Source organism: Lepidochelys olivacea (assembly GCF_965140295.1).
Source record: "Lepidochelys olivacea isolate rLepOli2 genome assembly, chromosome: 3".
NCBI lineage: Eukaryota > Metazoa > Chordata > Testudines > Cheloniidae > Lepidochelys > Lepidochelys olivacea.
In genome coordinates this window covers 175482960-175502862 of record NC_140413.1, presented here as the reverse complement: position 1 = coordinate 175502862, position 19903 = coordinate 175482960, and the positions used below count along the sequence as shown (strand labels likewise).

Sequence of the window (19903 nt, the reverse complement as noted above, 5' to 3'; positions counted from 1 at the left end):
ACTTTGGCCAATGATATTTGTCCTTCACTTTTATTAGCCTTCAGTTCATCCAGAATGTTTTAAAAATGTGTTTTAAAAATTTCTAAAAATACAAAAAAAACACTTCTTAATTAAGTGAAGTCTTGTCTATCTCAAGTTGATTTTGTTTTTAACTATTTACTATTCTGTTTCGTAGCATTGTCAGTGAAGCGGGAGCATCTATCTACAGTGTTAGTCCAGAAGCTTCTAAAGAGATGCCAGACCTAGATCCTAATCTAAGAAGTGCAGGTATGAAATCTAAGTAATAGTTTTATTATTCATATAATTCAGTTGGTATTATATGTAATATTCAGTACAGTAATAAAAAGAGGCCCATAAGTACAAGGGGAGGAGATAGACTGAAGAAAGCGCTTTTGACCTGTGACTCTTTACTTTTGGTTGTTTGGTTTCTTAGTTGTAATGTTGGATTAACCTTATCTAGTATGGAGTTTGGAATGTGTTCGAAGAACTGGATATCTGACTATCCATCTGACCACACTGCCTTCTATCTAGCCCTGTTAAGGCTCTGAGCTGACGTGTCTCATGAATATGTTGGGTCTTGTGGACTTCTGGGGCTAAACAAGATCCAGAAAATTGCCTAAACCTTTGCCTGAACAACAGGATGTTTGCACTCTTCTATGAACTAACCCTCATCTTTCTCACTTCTCACACACGTGCATATATGTACGTATGTGTCTATAATTTATATTTTGCCCAGAATGTGGTCACTTTTTAGTGTGCTCTTCCAGTAACGGCACATGGTCTTTTAAGTAGAAATAGTTTGTTTTAGAGATGTAAAAATGATTACTACAGTGCAAATGCCACTGTAGTGTAAAGTAGGCCAGGTGCATACTCAGCTCATTGGAGCCACTGATGGTATTAAAATGTGTGTTGTTTGATTATGGGATACTTTGCCAAGGTATAACTTCCACTGATTGCGGTGGGACCAGTATTTAAAATGCAGATTCCAGCTCTTCAGGGGACAGAGATACAGGGGCAGAATGAGGTTGTTTTTAAGGCCGTCAAGCGATTAAAAACATTAATCACAATTAATCGTGCAGTTAAACAATAGAATACAATTTATTTAAATCTCTTTGGATGTTTTCTACATTTTCAAATATATTGATTTCAGTTACAACACAATACAAAGTGTATGGTGCTCACTTTATATTTATTTTTGATTACAAGTATTTACACTGAAAAAACCCCAAAATCAATAGTATTTTTCAATTGACCTAATACAAGTACTGTAGTACAATCTCTTTATCATGAAAGTTGAAGTTACAAATGTAGAATTATGTACAAAAAATAACTGCATTCAAAATAAAACAATGTAAAACTTTAGAGCCTACAAGTCCACTCAGACCTACTTCAGCCAGTCGCTCAGACAAATAAGTTTGTTTACATTTGCAGGAGACAATGCTGCCTGCTTCTTGTTTACAATGTCACCTGAAAGTGAGAACAGGCGTTCACATAGCACTGTTGTAGTCGGCGTCACAAGATACTGACATGCCAGATGCACTAAAGATTCATATGTCCCTTCATGCTTCAACCACCATTCCAGAAGACATGCGTCCATGCTGTCGATGGGTTTTGCTTGATAACGATCCAAAGCAGGGCCCATGTTCATTTTTATCATCTGAGTCAGATGCCACCAGCAGAAGGTTGATTTTCTTTTTTGGTGGTTCGGGTTCTGTAGTTTCCGCATCGGAGTGTTGCTCTTAAGACTTCTGAAGCATGCTCCACACCTCATCCCTCTTAGATTTTGGACAAGACTTCAGATTCTTAAACCTTGGGTCGAGAGCTGTAGCTATTTTTAGAAATGTCACATTGGTACCTTCTTTGCGTTTTGTCAAATCGTCTGTGAAAATGTTCTTAAAACGACCATGTGCTTTATTGTCATCCGAGACTGCTATAACATGAAATATATAGCAGAATGCGTGTAAAACGGCAGGAGACGTACAATTCTCCCCCAAGGAGTTCAGTCACAAATTTAATTAACACATTTTTTTTTAACGAGCATCATCAGCATGGAAGCATGTCCTCTGGAATGGTGGCTGAAGCATGAAGGGGCATACAAATGTTTAACACAGAGGTGGGCAAACTACGGCCCACGGACCACATCCGGCCCGTGTGACCCTCCTGCCCGGTCCTTGAGCTCCTGGCCGGGGAGGCTCGCCCCCGGCCCCTCCCCCGCAGCCTCAGCATGCTGCTGTTGCAGACCTGACTGGCCTGACCCGGTGCTCTGCACGGTTCAGCTGTAGTGCCGCCAGCCACCGGTGCTCCAGGCAGCGCGGTCAGGGGACGGGGGGTTGGATAGAGGGCAGGGGAGTTCAGGGGTGTGGTCAGGGGTCGGTGGTGTGGATAGGGGTCGGGGCGGTCAGAGGGCGGAGAACAGGGGGGTTGGATGGGTCAGGAGTCCTGGGGGGGCCGTCAGGGGACGAGAAGCTGGAGGGGGGTCGGATAGGAGGTAGGAGCCGGGTCACCCCTGTCTGTTTGGGGAGAGACCCTCCCCTAACCGGTCCTCCATACAATTTTGGAAACCTGATGTGGCCCTCAGGCCAAAAATTTTTCTTGCCCCTGGTTTACATATCTAGCTTGTAAATACTTTGCAATGCCGGATACAAAACTGCCATGTGAACACCTGTTCTCACTTTTAGTTGACATTATAAATAAGAAGCAGGCAGCGTTATCTCCTGTAAATGTAAATAAATTTGTCTGTGTGATTGGCTGAACAAGAAATAGGCCTGAGTGGACTTGTAGGCACTAAAGATTTACATTGTTTTGTTTCTGAGTGCAGTTATGTAACAAAAAAGAAGCTACATTTGTAAGTTACACTTTCACAATAAAGAGATTGCACAACAGTACTTGTATGAGGTGAATTGGATAAGACTATTTCTTTTATCATTTTTTACAATGCAAATATTTGTAATCAAAAATAATAATATAAAGTGAGCACCTTTGTATTCTGTGTTGTAATAGAAATCAATATATTTGAAAATGTAGAAAAAATCCAAAAATATTTTAATAAATTTCAGTTGGTATTCTATTGTTTATCAGTGTGATTAATCACAACTAATTTGTTTGAGTTAATCACATGAGTTAACTGCGATTAATCGACAGCCCTAGTTGTTTTCTATGACTCTGTGTTTCCATTTTCATAATTTGTAAATTCTTCTTCTAGTGCTTGCTCATATTGATTCCATTCCAGGTCCGCGTGCACCCACATGCGCGTTCGTCGGAGATTTTTGCATTAGTAGTGGTAGCCGTAGGGTCGGCTGTGGTGCCCCCTTGAGTGCTGCGCTCATGCGTCGGTATATTAGGTGCCGCTAGCCCTACACCCTCTCAGTTTTTTCTTACCACCCGTGATGGCTAGTTGGAGCACCTCCTCCCTGCCTACCAAGGGCTGGCGGTTTCATCTCTACTGTAGTCGATCCTTAGGCCTTGTAAATAGTTTGTTTATAGTAGTTAGTGTTTAAGTAGTTGTTAAGTAGTGTAGTTAGAAGTTAGAGTCCCAAAGGACTTAGGGTATGGCTACACTTGCAGATGTAGAGCGTTTTGAGTTACACCAGCCTTCGTAGAGCACAGTAGGGAAAGCCCTGCAGTCTGTCCACATTGACAGCTTCAAGCACACTGGCATGGCCACATTTGCGGCACTTGCAGTGGCATTATGGGCAGCTATCCCGGCATTCAAGTGGCTGCAACGTGCTTTTCAGATGGGAGGTGGAGTGTGACAAGGAGTGTGTTGTGTGTATGTGGGAGGAGAGAGAGTGGTTTTTTGTGGGGCTGAGAGCATGTCAGCCTGCTGTCTTGTAAGTTCAGACAGCAGCAGACCCCTCTTTATCCCCCCCCCCCGCCTCTCTCTCACGCACACAGCATTCCACACTAATGGCTGCTTTGTCTCGGAGCAGATAAGCAGCCGGCTGTCAGAAATGGCACTTTCAAAGGGCGTTTCCGCATTCCTACAGCTGATTCCAACCAATGACAAGAGTGGCCAATTGACTTAAGGTGATTATGGGACGTTTCTGGAGGCTGATCAGAGCTCAGTAAAGCAACATCTTGTTCACGCTGGTGCTGTGGTGCTCCAGCGAGGGCGCAACAAACGTTATTCCACTCACCGAGGTGGAGTACCAGCAGCGCTGTAGCCGCGGCGTCAGAGCGCTCTACGTGCCTTGCCAGTGTGGACGGGTAGTGAGCTAGTGCGCCTGGGGCTCCTTTATTGCGCTGTAGCTTGCAAGTGTAGCCAAGCCCTCTGCCCCAGGTGGGGCATATCCCGGTCTCAGGTTTTAAGCCCTGCTCTGCCTGTAGCAGGTCTACGCCTGTTAGAGACTGCCGTAGCAGCTGCCTGAAATGCCTGGGGGAATGGCATATGAAGGTCAAGTGTCGCATCTGTAAGAACTTTTGATCCAGGACTCAGAAAGAGCACGACATCCATCTGAGGGCCTTCCTCGTGGAGGCTGCTCTCTGGCAGTCTTCTGAGCCTTCCCAGCTGTACTCTACACCTAGCACTTCGGCTTCAATGCATAACGCACCCTCAGCATCGGGCAAGGGTATTGCTCCGGCACGGAGAGGGAATTCAGCCCCTTGCCGAGGCAGGACCAGTGCGATTGGGCACCTGAGGCTGGGCCGACCTCTGTGATGCAGCCTTGGCAACACGGCCAGTGGCCAGCACAGTGGCCTTACTGGAGTGTGTGGGACATGCTTCTGATGCCAATGCCCCCTTTGCACCATTTGTTGACTGCCTCCTCAGAGCAGCAGCTGACGGCACTGGTGACACCCAGGCTCAGTGGGCAAAGTGCACTCAGAGGTCGGGATAGAGGAATGAGTGTCCACCCCAAAACTCCCTTCCCCTCAGGCGATGTTGCTCAGGGGCCTCCCCTGGTAGTCCAGCTCTCATCCTCATCCCCAGACGAGGTGGAGGCATGGCCCTTGAGTGCCAGCCTGCCGGATGACTTCAAAGAGCACCAGGCCCTGCTTTGACTGGTGACCAAGAACTTGGGCCTGGAGGTAGAGGAGATGGCTGAACAGGCAGACACCATGTTCAGTGTGCTCTCAGCATCTACCCCTGCCCGTGTTGCACTATGAGTGCATGTTGGGGTCTTAAAAATAGCTGAGACCCTCTGGCAAACCCCATCATCCATCCCTCCCATCTCCAAGAGTAATTTGTCGCAGTCAAGGGGTTCGAGTACTTATATACCCACCTGCCTCCAAGCTCGTTGGCCATCTCTGCGACCAATGAAAAGAACAAACGGGTACAGAAGTTCAACCACCAAAAATAAAGAGGTCAAGAGGCTGGACCTTTTTGGGAGGAAGGTTTATTCAACGGCCAGCCTTCAGTTCCAGTTGGTGAGCTACCAGGCTCTGTTGTTCAGCTACAACTTCAACTTATGGGATTCCCTCCGTAAGTTGAAAGAGTCCCTGCCTCAGGACTTGGCCCAGGAGTTCGGTACCTGATGGAGGAGGGTACTGCAGCAGCGAGGTGCTCCCTCCAAATGGTGTGGGATGTGGCCAACTTGGCGGCAAGGGTGGTTGCATTGGTGGTGGTCACGAGGCTCAGCTCTTGGCTTGTCCCTGGAAAGGCAGGCCTCAATTCAAGATCTCCTGTCTGATGGGAATGGTCTCTTTGCAGAGTAGACTGATGCAAGGCTACATGGCCTAAAGTACACTTGGGCCACCCCTTGCTCGCTGGATCTGCATACTCTACAATCGGCGAGGAAGCAGTTCCAGCTGCTGCCAAGGCCTCAACAGGGATCTGCAAGAAGAAGGAATAGAGACACAAGCTTTCTTAGCTTAGTTAAAGGTAGGCTATGTGAAGCTTATGAGATGTTCAAGGATAGAACACTCCATGCCTCCCCAAGTGGATTCTTCCTCCTTCCTCCCCCCCCCCCCCCCCCCGCATGGAGAAGAGTTGCATTGTGTGGTATATAAAGTTGATTTATTACACTAGCAGTCGTTAGACTATTACCTGGGCCCTTGCCTCCCCAGGCCACCCCCTTGCCTCTTAGTGGGTATGTCTACATTGCAAGAAAACACCTGTGGCTGCCCTGTGTCAGCTGATATGGGTTCATGGGGCTCTGGCTGCAGGGCTATAAAATTGCAGTGTAGATTCTCAGGCTGTGGGACCCTCCCCGTTGTGGAGTCCGAGAGCTCGCGCTCCAGCCCGAGACAGATGTCTACACAGCAGTTTTATAACTCAGCAGCCCGAGCCCCAGGAGCCTGAGTCAGCTGACACAGGGCAGCTGCAGGTGTTTTATTGCAGAGAAGCCATACCCAATGTGGCTCTCCCCTTCCTGTATGCTAATTTACTCCTTTGTGACTAATTCCTTCAATGGCCATGCACAGTGTGTAAACACCATGTCAGGGTAGAGATGGACTGCACAGTGAACATGGAAACGTCTTGTTGTTTGTAAATGATGCCACCAATAATTTGTCCCTACTCCAAAACGTCTCCAAATTACTATTGTTACGGAAAGGCACCTGTCACCACCAAGACCAACGATTAATAAATATTTGGAGTTGTTAAAAACAAACAAAAATTAGGAAAATGTTCCAGAAGGAAAATTCCTCGTTTTTTAAACTCTCTTGATCTCCAAAACACACCTGATTTTTCTGATGCTTTCAAGAACAAATGGCGTCCTGTGAAATATCAGGCAATTTGCCTTAGTTTTGATAAAGCTAGTGGGTCAAAAGCAGGTGTGTTAATAGATGACTAGCTTCAATGTTAATTATGTAGAGAATTGCATCTCTCTATAATATATAGAAATCGCTTCACCCACCCATTGAAATGCAGCCATCTCTGCTTTGAAAAGCAGCACTTCTTCTACAGTCCCCAGGAATGCTACATGTCAGTTTAGGCTAAAAAGTGAAGAATATTGATTGTATCCACTTGAAACTGCAGTGGGATATCAAGGTTTATGGAAGTCAGTGCCCTAAATACTTGTTTATAAATGTGAGAATACAGCCTTTTAAAATCTAACTGACTCTTTTCTTGAGGTTTTTTTTTTTTTAAAAATCTATAATATATTTCCCTGCACTATGCAAACAAAGACATGGACAACATTAGCATTAAATGGCTAACTTTCAAGAGAACCACAGCATAATATAAGCGTCGTATTGAAAAAGAATCAGAGTATCTGATAAAACTACATTTGCTACTTTTTCCCTCTTGAATGCATCTTCCTCTTGTGATCTTGGATTTCTTTCGTTTGGTATTGGTGGACATCTGATAATATGGTGTCAAAGATAACTTTTTTTTAATTGTTATGTTACATCATGTTAGGTTTTCTGAATACAAAATAGAGTTTAGTACATTAAAAGAAGCTGACAGCTGCATGATGAAGTGTGACATTTATAGTTAAGATAAAACGTACTGCAGACATATTATGTGAGATAGCTGTGATCTTAACACAGTTTGCCACTTTAACATTTCTCTCAATACAAAGTAGATAGCAGTGGTAATTTTTTTGAAATACAGGGAGTAGACCTGTGTCTGCCCATGAGCTATATGAATGTAAAAAATATAAAATAGTGCATTTTAAAGGAGAATTCACTTTCACATCTTGTGTTTTATTAAGCACACTGATGGTACTGCTAAACAACCACTGCTTGTCTAAATTTATCTTTATTCTCACTCAGTTCTGACTTCCCACTTAAAAATGTAACACAGCTATCCTTACTGAAAATGTTTATTATTCATTTCTTATAAATGAATAAATGGATAAGTGTTCACTTAGCCAAAACACTACTACATTTGGCATTAATTGGCAATCTCAATAAGTGGGTCAAGAACTGAATTCTTGTTCTATCGGCCTTTGAACTTGTTGTTAAGATTATTAAGAACGTCGTGGCGAAGCTCTTTTGGTGTGGGATTTGGCTTGAGCATGATAGAAAATGAGCTATTATCTCTTCCAGTAGCCTCATATCCATCCAGAACAAGGGGTTGATGTGTGCCAAAATAGATCTCTGCAACCTGCACAGAAGAGGGTTGTGGGTAAATGAGGATATATGCTATACCCACCTCGGGGAGTTTATTCGGCTCTGTGGGGGTCCATAGGCAGATAAATGGTATCAAAAACTGCTAACAAGCCTAAAATGATCAGCATGGACTCCATTGCTGGAATCACTTGCTGAAGTGATCTGGTCTGTGCTACCACCAGTATGCAGAAGCCAGGCCATTTTATTGACTGTGGGGTTTGTTTGTTTGTTTGTTTTTTTTGTCAGGGAACACAGGCAGTGTAGGGTCTTTTCTCTTCTCGTTCCTGGCTGATATGGTAAGTTTTAATAAGGGCATGTTGACTGAATCTCAGACTTGACAGGATGGAGGCGATCGTGGTGGGTTGGATGAAACATCTTGAGGGTATGATACGCCTCCTGTCTTTCCTCAGTATTGAATGGGTTCACATACCCTTTCATCAAGGTGTTTGCAATGTAGCGATGCTTCTGGATCCCTGAAATGTCAGATGCATTTTATAGTCAAATCACCTGTTTTCACCTGTTTTCACGGTGATTGTGACTGTACTTCCTGTGTCTTTATTAGTTATTTATTCTCTTATGACCTTCAGAGTAGATTACTGAAATGCACTCCGTATGGGATTAACCTTGGGGGACACTTGGAAGCTAAACCTGAATGTTACTGTGTGTTTTCCTAGAAGAACTACAGATGCCATATTACATCAATTTTCTGAGAAACCGTACTGGTTTCTTTCTTGTTTCTGGGTGTAATTTAGGTTGTTGACCCTGATCCACTGCTCTCTTCGTGGTTTAGGTCCTGGTTACCTGGGAGCCTGCCTCTCTGACCATGTACTGCTATTGCAACTAAAGGCATCTGAGGTTTTCTATCTGACCATCTCTAGATTTCAGTGTCTGGGACTGGAGGTACAGCAACCTCAGAGGAGGGCTCTTGGCTCTGGAACTTCCTGTTTCCGTTAGCCCATTAAAGTCAGAGTCTGTTGACCTTTAGGGCACCATGTAAGATCCATCTCACGTCTTTGATTTTGGCCTGAGGGGCTGATTTATAAAAGCGATAGATCATTTAACAAGGGATGGACATCTCCACTGTTGACACTGACCATCAACTATTCTTTTGTTTGTGCATAAATAATACCATGTGATTGCACAGTGTCTCTGGTTTAACCCATTTTACACTTTTTACTATCTTCCAGTGCAATAATTTTTCTGCACAATCTGGAGTTCAGAAATGTGACTTGCATACTCCTTAGGCAAACCCCTAACCAAGCTTTCAAAATGGTGTCATCTCTTATAGTAGGTTTCCTTTGAATTTTATGGCTGGAATGGGCAGCTAAGCTTCGTGTTCTGGTAGTACTACTTAAAACCTGGTAAACTTCAAAATCAATAACACATAACACATCTACATCATGAAGTAGTGGCACATCAAGATGGCATACAAACTCAGTTTGTCGTTTTACTTTGTTATGAAGTACAACTATTTGGCTTACTGTGAAACAGGGATTTGTCTAGTTCCTGGACCGTTGAAAATCTTGTTAGCTACACACCACCCGGCATTGATTTTTTTGGTGGTGGTTGTTTGGGGTGGGGGCACTGAGGAGAGGATGTATATTATGATTGTCACAGATAAAAATGTCTATGCTGAGTGGTCCCTGACTGGCTGTGTAATATAGAAAGCAGTTGATCAAGTAGAATATTTGTTTCAGCTACTGTGCTTAACCAAAGGGGGGGAAACCCTGATGAAATTAACGTTTTATAATAACTTTAAGAAACAACAGTGCTGCTGAGTCCTGGAGATAAATTGTGGCATGAAGGTTGAGAGAGAGAGAATTGCTGCTGTGAAGTAAGATTATGTAGCAGCTCTGATTGTGTGTTGGGGAACGGTAATGCTAATTTAGGAATGCTTCAATTTCAGGATATTACATTTCATTTGAAGTTTTTATCGTACTGATAAAATGTCTTTCTTTGCAATCACTTTACTTCCTGATTTCTTAACAACTTAAAATCAAAATAAAGAATGTGGTGTGCTCCATTGCACCAATTTATGCAAGTAATATAGACAAGCCATAGTATGAAGATTTCTTTAGACATGGGTAGGATAGGAAAGGGCACTTACCGTTTACAGACAAGGACATCTATACTACCCCCTGTCAGAAGATATCACCATACTAACGCTTGTCTGTACTACTTAGTGTGGTGAAGCACTAAGTTAATGTTACGCTTAGTACAATGAAAAACTTTTTAATGTTGTATTTACCTGCTTAAGCAAGATCAGTGCATTTTGATTTCCATATTACAGTGCATAAAAGAAACACCCATCTTTGTCTCAGCCTGTCAGGGCTTGGGATCCTGTGTTTGACTTCATAGTTGTGTCTCCCAGTTAGCAGGAGAGTGAGCTGCCAATATGTAAATAAGCTAAAGTTACATTTTGCACAGGCATTCCATACCAAGAGGGTGAAAATGTGTGTTGTATTCTATTTGCAGATATGATATTGAAAAGGCACTGCTTTAAAGAATGATTTCTGAGGATAAAGAGTGTCTCGGAGAGCAAAAGGTCAGCTAACGCAGCTTGGCTTAGCATTGTCAAATCCCATCTGCTTGTCTTCTCTCCACAGGGCAGAATACATTGGATTATTGTACGCTCAAAGTTCAGCAAACCATTTGCACTTTCCCTTGCAAGAGAAAACCTTATAGGCTTGTTGGGACTTTGAGACTGTCATGCTACAGGGGCTAGTACCCTTGGGTGCTGTTAAAGATAGAGATGTACAGTTCAGAGCTGTCATAGTGCCCAACAAATGGAAGGTAAAGATAGGAGACAATATAATTTCTTCTGACTTTATCTTGAGGAAAGTAAAACCTTTTGATGCTTAGATGTGTGGGACATAGTGCCTTGATGTCTACTTGAGCTAATTTCTTCATTTTCTTAAAAGAGCACCACTCCCCTTCGGCTTCTGAAAAGAGGTCATTTTTCAAAAACTTTATCATACAAAAGTCTTATGGTTAAACCTTCCACAATGCTTTAGAGTCTGTAAATAGCAATGGTGGCTCACAGAGAGCAGGTGTGAGTTACACAGGTTTAGAGACATAGAATAAGGGGAAATCAACTGTATATATTATAAACTATTTTGACTTAAGTACACAGCATCAGCTGTTTTTGGAGCGTATGAAAGTAATTATAATGCAGAACAAAATAAAATTGTATTGTATTGCCTCTTGCATGCAAACTATATTATCAAGAAGATTTATAGAGTTTAATAATCCACTTGATTATAGTAGAGTTGGAGAAAATACATGATATCTTTTTCCATCTGAAATTTGACATAAGTTGGAGGGTCTTTGGGCAGGGAGGTTCAAGAAAGCTGCTCCTGATGTCAGGAATTCCACACTGTAGAGGGACACAGAGGCGATCCAATTTAGATGAGCAGAGGCGGAAGGTAAGGAGGTAGAGCTGCAGGTCCCTAGCATTAGCTGAAGCATGGCTGTTGGAGGTTTATATAAATAAAATTGAACTTGATTCTGCAGTGAGTGGGAATCCTAAGAATTATACCTATAATGCACACACATTCTACTTCAATACTGAGCAATATGATAGTGTTTGTTTGAAATGCCCTACAGTATTTTCATTATATGAAAAGCTTGTAGGAATATAAGGGTTTTTTTAATTGCTGTTGAATGGCTTTGTGCTTTTTAGTGGGAATGACCAGTTGAGACAATATGACAAATGGATTCATTTGATCTGCAACTTTAGATACAGAGTGTTTGTCAGTCTTTACTTCCTTGTCACTGTGGATGAAATCCCATATTGTTGGGCTTTGTGCAGGCATGGTTGTGTGTGAAAGGAGATGGCAATAATTCCCAAGGTTCCAGGCATGGCTGTAGGGCTCCAGTATAACCCCCCCCCCCCCCCAAGGTTTGCACTGGCATTATTAGCCTTTGAGCAGAGGACCTTAGCTGTTTTGAGCAGCATAGTCAGGAGCCCACTTGTATGTCAGCCTGTCTGTTCTGCCCATGCTGCCTCCAGAGCCTCACCACTGGACTTAAAAGAGCAGGGCCCTGCACCATTCTGCCTGGGCTAGGTGAATATTGCCTTGTCTGCTTGTTGTTTGGCTTAGCATTTCCATCAATGTGAGATATTTCTGTATGTTCCTCTCATCAGCAACATGCCATGTTGTTATAGGCTAACCTTTGTGGCTGAATGGACACCTATATATATATTTTTAATGGTATGGTGCTCAGGTTTAACTTAAAGTACCTGTCTTCTACCTTGTTGGCATTTGTTTCGGAGCATGCCTACGCGTTTCTCATATCCCTGAGTGACTCAGAATTTAGTAGGCCACTTCCACTGGCCCTTTCCTTTTGGGCTGTGTTTTTCATGGGATAATCCCATCACACCCTTCAGTCATCTGGGAATGCTGGAAATGGCCTTCTGCAAAAGTGCAACGTTACTGCAGACTGTTGCAAAACAAGCTTCCACTAGTGTGAAGGAATCAAGGAAGTAGCATCCTTCCCTTCCTGCACATACCTCTCCCCCTGGAGGCTCTCTCTCTCATTTCTGTGATGTTTCCAGCCCTTGCCAGCTGAATGAGCAATAGAGGCAAGGCTACTCTTGAACTTGGGTTTTGTATGTGGCAGTGTGCTATACTATTCACTGAACCCTCAAGACTACTTACTGTTTCTTAATATATAGCATAAGACACTCTGGTCACCTGGAAAAGATTAATATTTTATTGTTGACATCAGCTAATAACTTTCTTAAATACACAACATTATGAAAATTTTACTTTTTAGTTATAATGGTAATAAATTAATGCTGGCGTGATGCAATTAAAATTAATGCCAGTTTAATTGTAAAATATACACTGGCAATTTTTTTCTTTTAAGTTGCCTGTTTGAACAGATGAGGGAAGAAAAACCTTTTTGAATTAGCACCATCTAATGAGACTCTTCAAGGAATGAGTAACAGTCAGTCATGTCAGGCTTCAATTAAAAAAAAACCCAGCCAATGCTGTTTCATCCCCATCTCACCCTGAATAAAAATGGTGATATCTTATAAAATATCAATTCAGAAATGCGTAATACTCAGGCAGAGGAAGTTTGTTTATTGAATGTCTATTTCTGAGTAAAATGTTACTTTCCAATAAGTCCTATTTTATTTTTCACTCTTAACTTGTGTAAGGATTTATTGTTTTTTATATATAAACTATATGTAAGCATTTTTTTAAAAATTTTTTTTCATTCATGATGTCTTTAGAGATTTCTGTATTGTGTTAGAAGATTGTCATTCATTATTTCATTAATCTTAAGAAAATAATAGGTTATCAGTTTGATGGAGTTAAAACTAAACTAAAATATAACTTTTTAAAACAAAAACCTGCCAGCTTGCCACCAAAGAATTTTGGATGAGATACAGCTGTTACATATTTAAAGTTACATATTTAAAACCCACTGAGAATATATATTAGAATTCAAAACTGTGTCACAAATCCTGGCCTACTTGGAAAGAATGCTTAATGAAAAGACTACTGTACATTTTACTGTATCCCTTACTAAGAGGTGAAATTCAGGTCAACAGGATAGAAAGCTTCTAGGACTCAGGAAACCTGCAAAATCGATCACTGAGTAAACATTATTGCAGATCCTTATGAAGAGTAACTGATCTTGAACATAATAATAAGCTTTATAAAAAAGATTTAAATATGTTAGAATGTTCCTATACCTATCATTGGGTGATATATTGGTAGTAATTACTGATGAAATTGCTGGTTGGTCTTTTAATTATCTTAGTATCTTTTAAATTGAGTTCACATTTAAAATTTTAATCTAGGTTTAAAACTAAGAAAGTTGATTTATTTTTATTTTTTTGGTTACTTGGATGTTTTTGTAGTAGCATGTTTCACCAAGAACAAAATACTGAGGTTTTAAAATAAAAATACAGAATGTTCTAATTTATGACAAAATTTAAGTTGAAAACAATCATAGCCTAATAGTTTGTGGTTGCCATACATTTATTGATATAGGCACTTCTAAAAACCCATTGCCTTTGCATCTGGAAGCCTCATATTCTATAACAACTTAAACAAATGTTCCCACTCATAGAGGATGGCCAAATCATCATAGTTATTGCCTGGGACACATTTTTAGCCCTATATAAAGACACATGTTTAAAGGAATGTAATCAACCTAAAACTCCCATTTCTGGCTGAAAATGTTTTATTTCTTATTATTACAAGCAATGCTTATGGTCACTGAAAATGAAAGAAATCAGAGAGAAATATTTTTCTCCCTCTCGCAGTTTGTGTTCTCTTAGTGTATTTGGCAGTACTCTGTGTACAGTCAGTTTCATGGCTTTCCCATCTATAGTCAGTCAGTTTCCCTGTTGTCTGTGTGGATCTTGCACAGCAACTCAGGAAAGAAAATAATAAAAACCACAAAATAAGTAAAACCACAAAAATTGGCAAGTAGGTACAGAGGCAGGTATACTGGCCATGAAACTTCTTTTAGTTGTTTTTCTTTTGAAATTGACTAGATTCTTGTTGGTGTGCCTTTAAACAGGGTGCATTTATGCCACTCCTTGTATGCCATCATATTCTAATTCTGGCTGGCAACGAGGGGAGGCAGGTAGCATAATTAAGGGCCCTCAGTGAAGAATGTCCCACCACTGACTTTTCTTGGACCTGACAGCTGAAACATCCCAGTCACTGTTAACTGCCATAATGGAAAAATATAGCTTTCTTCTACTCTCAGAGCCAAATCCTTCAATTTTCACTCAATAGAGGTTTTTCCTGAAATACTTGAAGATTTGGCTGAGCAGTAGGAAGTGAAAGTTATCACATTTCTGATCTATGGGAACAATACATATTGCTTGCGATGGCAAATATTAGCAAAAAGGAAGTTTTAGGGAATGTGAGGCCTGGATAAAAGAAGTTAAAACATTGCCTTTAATTTGGTCTAAAGATGGGAATTGTCAGAAGGTGAACTCTCCTCGTGTGTCTTTGTGTAACTGGATGATAAAGGATTATTTTAATGCCTTGTGGACCTAGAGGTGAGGTGATACAATTAGCCTGAGTTGTGCAAGCAACTACTGTGCAAGCTTTTTCCCCACAGCATTGTCAGTGCACCTCAGTAGAGACTGGCAAAAATGCTAAACTATGTGGTGGGTGAGTCACGTCAAATATCCAGTATGTAGTGGATTGAGACCATGAGACTGTTGTTACATCACCATCTTGCAAAGTGCTATAAGATATCTGAATAATAAGATAGCATTTCAACATCTATATCTTCTCTGTATCTTATCTCAGACATTCAGAGGTGAAAAGGATGTATGTTAAACCCAGTGTGCAACCTAGCCCCTCTTCTCCCCTTAAGCTCTTAAATTTTATATTGCTTTCCTGCATGGCAGCAGAATATATTACTGTAAGTTCAAATGTTGCAATGAATATTTTATTCATTAACTGGCAACTTTGAAGACGTCTTGCATCAGCCTGTATTCAGTTCGCGTGATTATATTTTCTGATGAATGAAAAACAGCGCAATGTTGAAGTTACAATGCTATTTAAAATCAAAGAGTAAAAAGGTTTCATGTTTTATTTCAAAAAGTTTTCTTCACATAGTTTTACTTCAGTTAGACCAGTGGTTCCCAAAGTTTAACAACCCGTGAACCCCTTTCACTAAAATTTCAAGTCTCTTGAACCCCTCTCCTAAAAATGAATATTTCCATGGATTTTCTCCCTTACCTCAGCATAAATGATAAAAGCAGTGATCTTGGAAATATAAAATTTGTTTTTATGACATGCTTGTTTATTATTATTTATCATTACAGTATTTTTATTACATTATGCAAACAGCAACAGTCTTCCAAGATCTCCCTTTTGTCGCTTGTATCACTTCTGATTAAGCCTGTTATAAGACAAGGCTCCTATCAGAGGTGCCAGTAGAAAAAAGGAGTGCGGGGGCACCTCCAGAAAAGTTGGGGGGCCCACAGAAAAAAGGGGAGGGATCCGTGGGGGGGTATACTGATGCAGGGATAGCATGTGACACTCGTCGCTCCCCCATACTGGCGCCTCTGGCTCCTATGTTTCATCAAGGAGTTTCAGATGGGAAACAGCATCAAGGTATTTAAGAAGCCAACTCAAAGAGTTCCTCCTACACAAGCATTCAGGTCTTGAGCACTCCAGGCAAACAACACAGGTTACAACAAAGCTTAAACTTGTTCTTCATAATAATTTAAAAACAACCTAGCAGCCTATTTAATTTTAAAAACAGCAAAAAATATCTACTTCCCTTTCCATTTTGTAAAAGAAGTCGTGAAGTTTAAATCTCCTCAGTGTGACAGATATGCTTGCTTTGATCTGCTTAGCTCTTGGAAGTCCCCAAGGCTCCAGGCTGCTGGCTTCATGCTGCCCAGGGTCCCTATGGACAGCTCTGTCTGCCATTAGGGAATTTTTTCCCAAGAACCCCCCATAACATTTCATGAACCCCCAGGGGTTCACGAACCCCAGTTTGGGATCCACTGAGTTAGACTAATGTATTTTAACAATGGTATTTCAAATCTCTTGTTTGACCTGGCTGACATTTTAAGAGAAAATTGATTTATTTTATTTTATTTTGCTGCATGTCCATCAGAGAGTGTCATTTATATTTTCTGAGCAAAAATGAAATATCCTTTAGTAACTTCAGATATGGAGAATGAGGCGCCATATAAGTGTTCTAAAAATGCATGGTTTTTATTCACTCCTAGAATGCACATGTAAAACCGCTTCATCATTGCTGGTAATTAAACTATACTGCTTCATATTTTTTTAAAATAAAGTTTGTGATTTGCTTTTGAATGGGGAATGAGACTCCCCTCCCCCAACTGCTTCTGTTTTACCTTCTGTGGCCCTGGTGGTCCATATGGGCAGACCTTGCACCCATGGAAAGCCCTGTTGACTTTGCAGAGTCCGCACGTGTGGATTGGATTGCAGGATTGGGGCCTTAAATTGCTGCCCCCCTTAAAGGATCAGTGTCATGGAAATCCATTACTCTGACATCTGTATATAGACACTTTAGACACAATTCTTGTGTTTGGGTAGGAGAGTCAGTACATGCCACGTGAGGGTGTGGGTCTTCATACACTTTTCATAGTATACCTTCTATTTTATTTCTCAGTTAGAAAAATTCTGGGGAAGAGCTGAGGCTTTCATGGAGATTTTCACAATTCTATGCTATTGTGGCATTAGGCGTTGTGTCCTCTCCATTTTCTTCTTCAGGCTGTATAATCTATTCGTTGGTCTTTGTCCTCCACTTTTCCCATGATTCCCACAAAGGCCCCAATCCAGGAAAACACTTAAGCATCTATGTAACTTTTAAGCATGTGAATAGTTTCTTTGATTCCCATGTATGGATGTGCTTAAGTGCTTTGTTGGATCAGGGCCTACCTCCAGGGCAGAAACCCTGCAGAGACATGCTAGTACTATTATCAGCCAAGCTTTTATAAAAATGAAGATTCCAAGATTTATAAAATGAGGTTAAAATTGGGTCCTGGGACAAATTTTAAAAAAACTCTTGTCCTTCCTCTAGCTGCGACTATCCTGTGTCCATTTGTTTATTTTATATAGGTATAATTAGATGAATGATAGACCGTGGCAAATTTTTGCTCTCAGATTATTTGCTCTCTAAAAGCACACTCATGCAAATTTATTCCATATTGATTAGTTTTTCTGTGGTTGGGAAACACTTATATTGAACAGTTGTATAGAAATTGAGCAGTCTTCCTTAAACTTGACGTGTTGAAAGACTTACACTATATCGATGTGTGTACACAATAGTATAAAATAGTTAAAAGTAAATCTTTTCTATTTTGCAACAAAGTCATTTTGATTTTTGTTATTTTTAGTTTTTATGCTCCGGTGAAGCTCTACTAACTTTAAAGCCTGTTAGTGATCTGTATGTAGCACAGGCACTTCAATTGGTAATTATATGAGTGATTATTTTCGGAAAGCATTTCTGTTGTAATCTAGAGCACTTGCACTGATTAACCTTTTGTGATTTTGACAAGAGCCTTTGAATTCATATGTGAGAGTCTTTGAATTCACAAATTCTGGGGTAGAGAAGCAGGCAGATCAGATGTCACCAGTACTGAGCTTTCTAAGTCTACCCTGGAAGCTGCCATTTTCAGCTTATGTTAAAACTATAATAATAAAGGATGTGAAAAGTATAACATGACCGAGCAGTGAACTTAATGTTAACTGTACATCTTATTTTTTATCAAAGGGCGGGTGATACAAATCTTTGAAAGTGAAGTACCTGATGCACATTCAGTTGGTATATTTTGTGTCTGTGGTTTTGAGGAGTCTTCCATAAAAGGGAAACAAGTAGGCATTAAGTTTGCTATATTGGCTTTAAGCATCATTGTGTAATAAAGTTCTTTTCAGAAACTTCATGAATTATTTGTCAGCCTACAATAATGGTAGTTGCCATTTAAAGATGTGTGTAAAATTTTTTGTGCTCCTGTAAACTGTTAATTTGAACATTCACATAATTCACTGTTTTTCTATTATGCCAGTAAATGTACCATTGGAGAAAAAAGATATTAATGACCCAAATATAATTTTAAGCCATAGCTCTTGGAGTGTGCCCAGATCAGCTGTGGACAGCTTCTGGGGTGGCTTATAAAAGACCCCAGCCTTCTCCTGTCCTGCCTTCCTTCTCCTCTTTTTACATCCACAGCAGGTGAAGCACCCACAGCCTCTCCGAGGGCTGTCCTTCAAACCCTCTGCCATGTGATACCGCAGCTGAAATCTACTCTTGTACCGTTTTCCCACCACCCCCTTTGATCTTTGCTTCAATCACCAGTCTTCCTCCTCCTCCTCCTCCTTCCTGTGTCTATCAGGCTCTTTCTGTTCATTCATCTTCTCTTCCCTCCCTTCCTACCCTGTTACCCCACCACCCTGACCCTCATCCACCAAAAAGAGACCACGGATTTTATCCTGACCATTTGCTTGTATCTCTTCCCCCCTCCCCCCACCCGCCCCCGCCTTTTGTTTCTTTGTCTGTTTAGTTTGTCACCTCTTTGGGACAAGAAGTATCGATTTCTATGTATTTGTACAGTGCTTAGCAGAATAACCAGCTGTCCCCAATTGGGGCCCTGAGACCCCATCTGAGTAAAAATAACAGTCATTACATTATAACAAATTCGTTAATTTGTCATAAAAACAAAAACCCTAGTTTGAAAATATTTTCTAGGTTTATATTATTACAATCTTTTTGGTTTCACGATGGAAAACAAAATATATTTGCTTCCTTATGGCAAGTACGCTACAGGATTTATTTATAACCACAAATCAGGACTGATTCTCTAGTGCATTAAACTGCTTTGTGCTGCGCTGGTGGTGCAGCTTAATACCAGCTTACCTGGCTCCTGAAGGGTCTACTTTGCATCGAGCGAATCTTTGGTTGTTGTGACTACTATATGACCCACCTCTTGGCTGTTGGCACAGGGAGAGTGTCCGGAGCCTCCCGGTGACCCTGTGATCCCTGACTGTCAGACCAGCCTCTTGGTGGGGATGGAGGGAAAGGCGCTAGTCACCATTGTAAATTCAGCCTTCATGGCCTGTAGAGGGCTTCAGATGCAGACAGGCCTGGTTACTGATCACTGCACATGACTGGCTGATACCCATTTAACTAACATGCTGAGTCCTACTAGGCAATTCTGTTCAGCCTTTCATTTCTTCAAATTCTCTGTGTATTATGGTTGGCCCCCTGATGAATGATTTTGATATTTTATCAGGAGGTGCTTTGCTGTATCTGACTGGCTCATTGTCTGGTTCTGCATAGTGTACTATCAGGAACCATGGGGTTTAGTCTTGAGAAGGAATTTTGTGCTGGTAACCCACCCAATTCCAGCCTCCCATAGGTAGGTTTTCCCTACATGCATATTTCT

At 41.2% G+C, this 19903-nt stretch overlaps 1 protein-coding gene across 2 annotated transcripts in view; it reads left to right on the top strand.

The window, feature by feature from the left end:
• SRBD1 (S1 RNA binding domain 1) overlaps positions 1-19903 on the top strand; it is a 226741-nt gene that overhangs the window by 129706 nt on the left and 77132 nt on the right. For both annotated transcript variants that reach the window (XM_084622475.1, XM_084622474.1), the window contains one exon: positions 176-267. In XM_084622475.1, coding sequence (XP_084478601.1) covers positions 176-267 — 92 coding nt within the window. The remainder of the gene's footprint in view (positions 1-175; positions 268-19903) is intronic.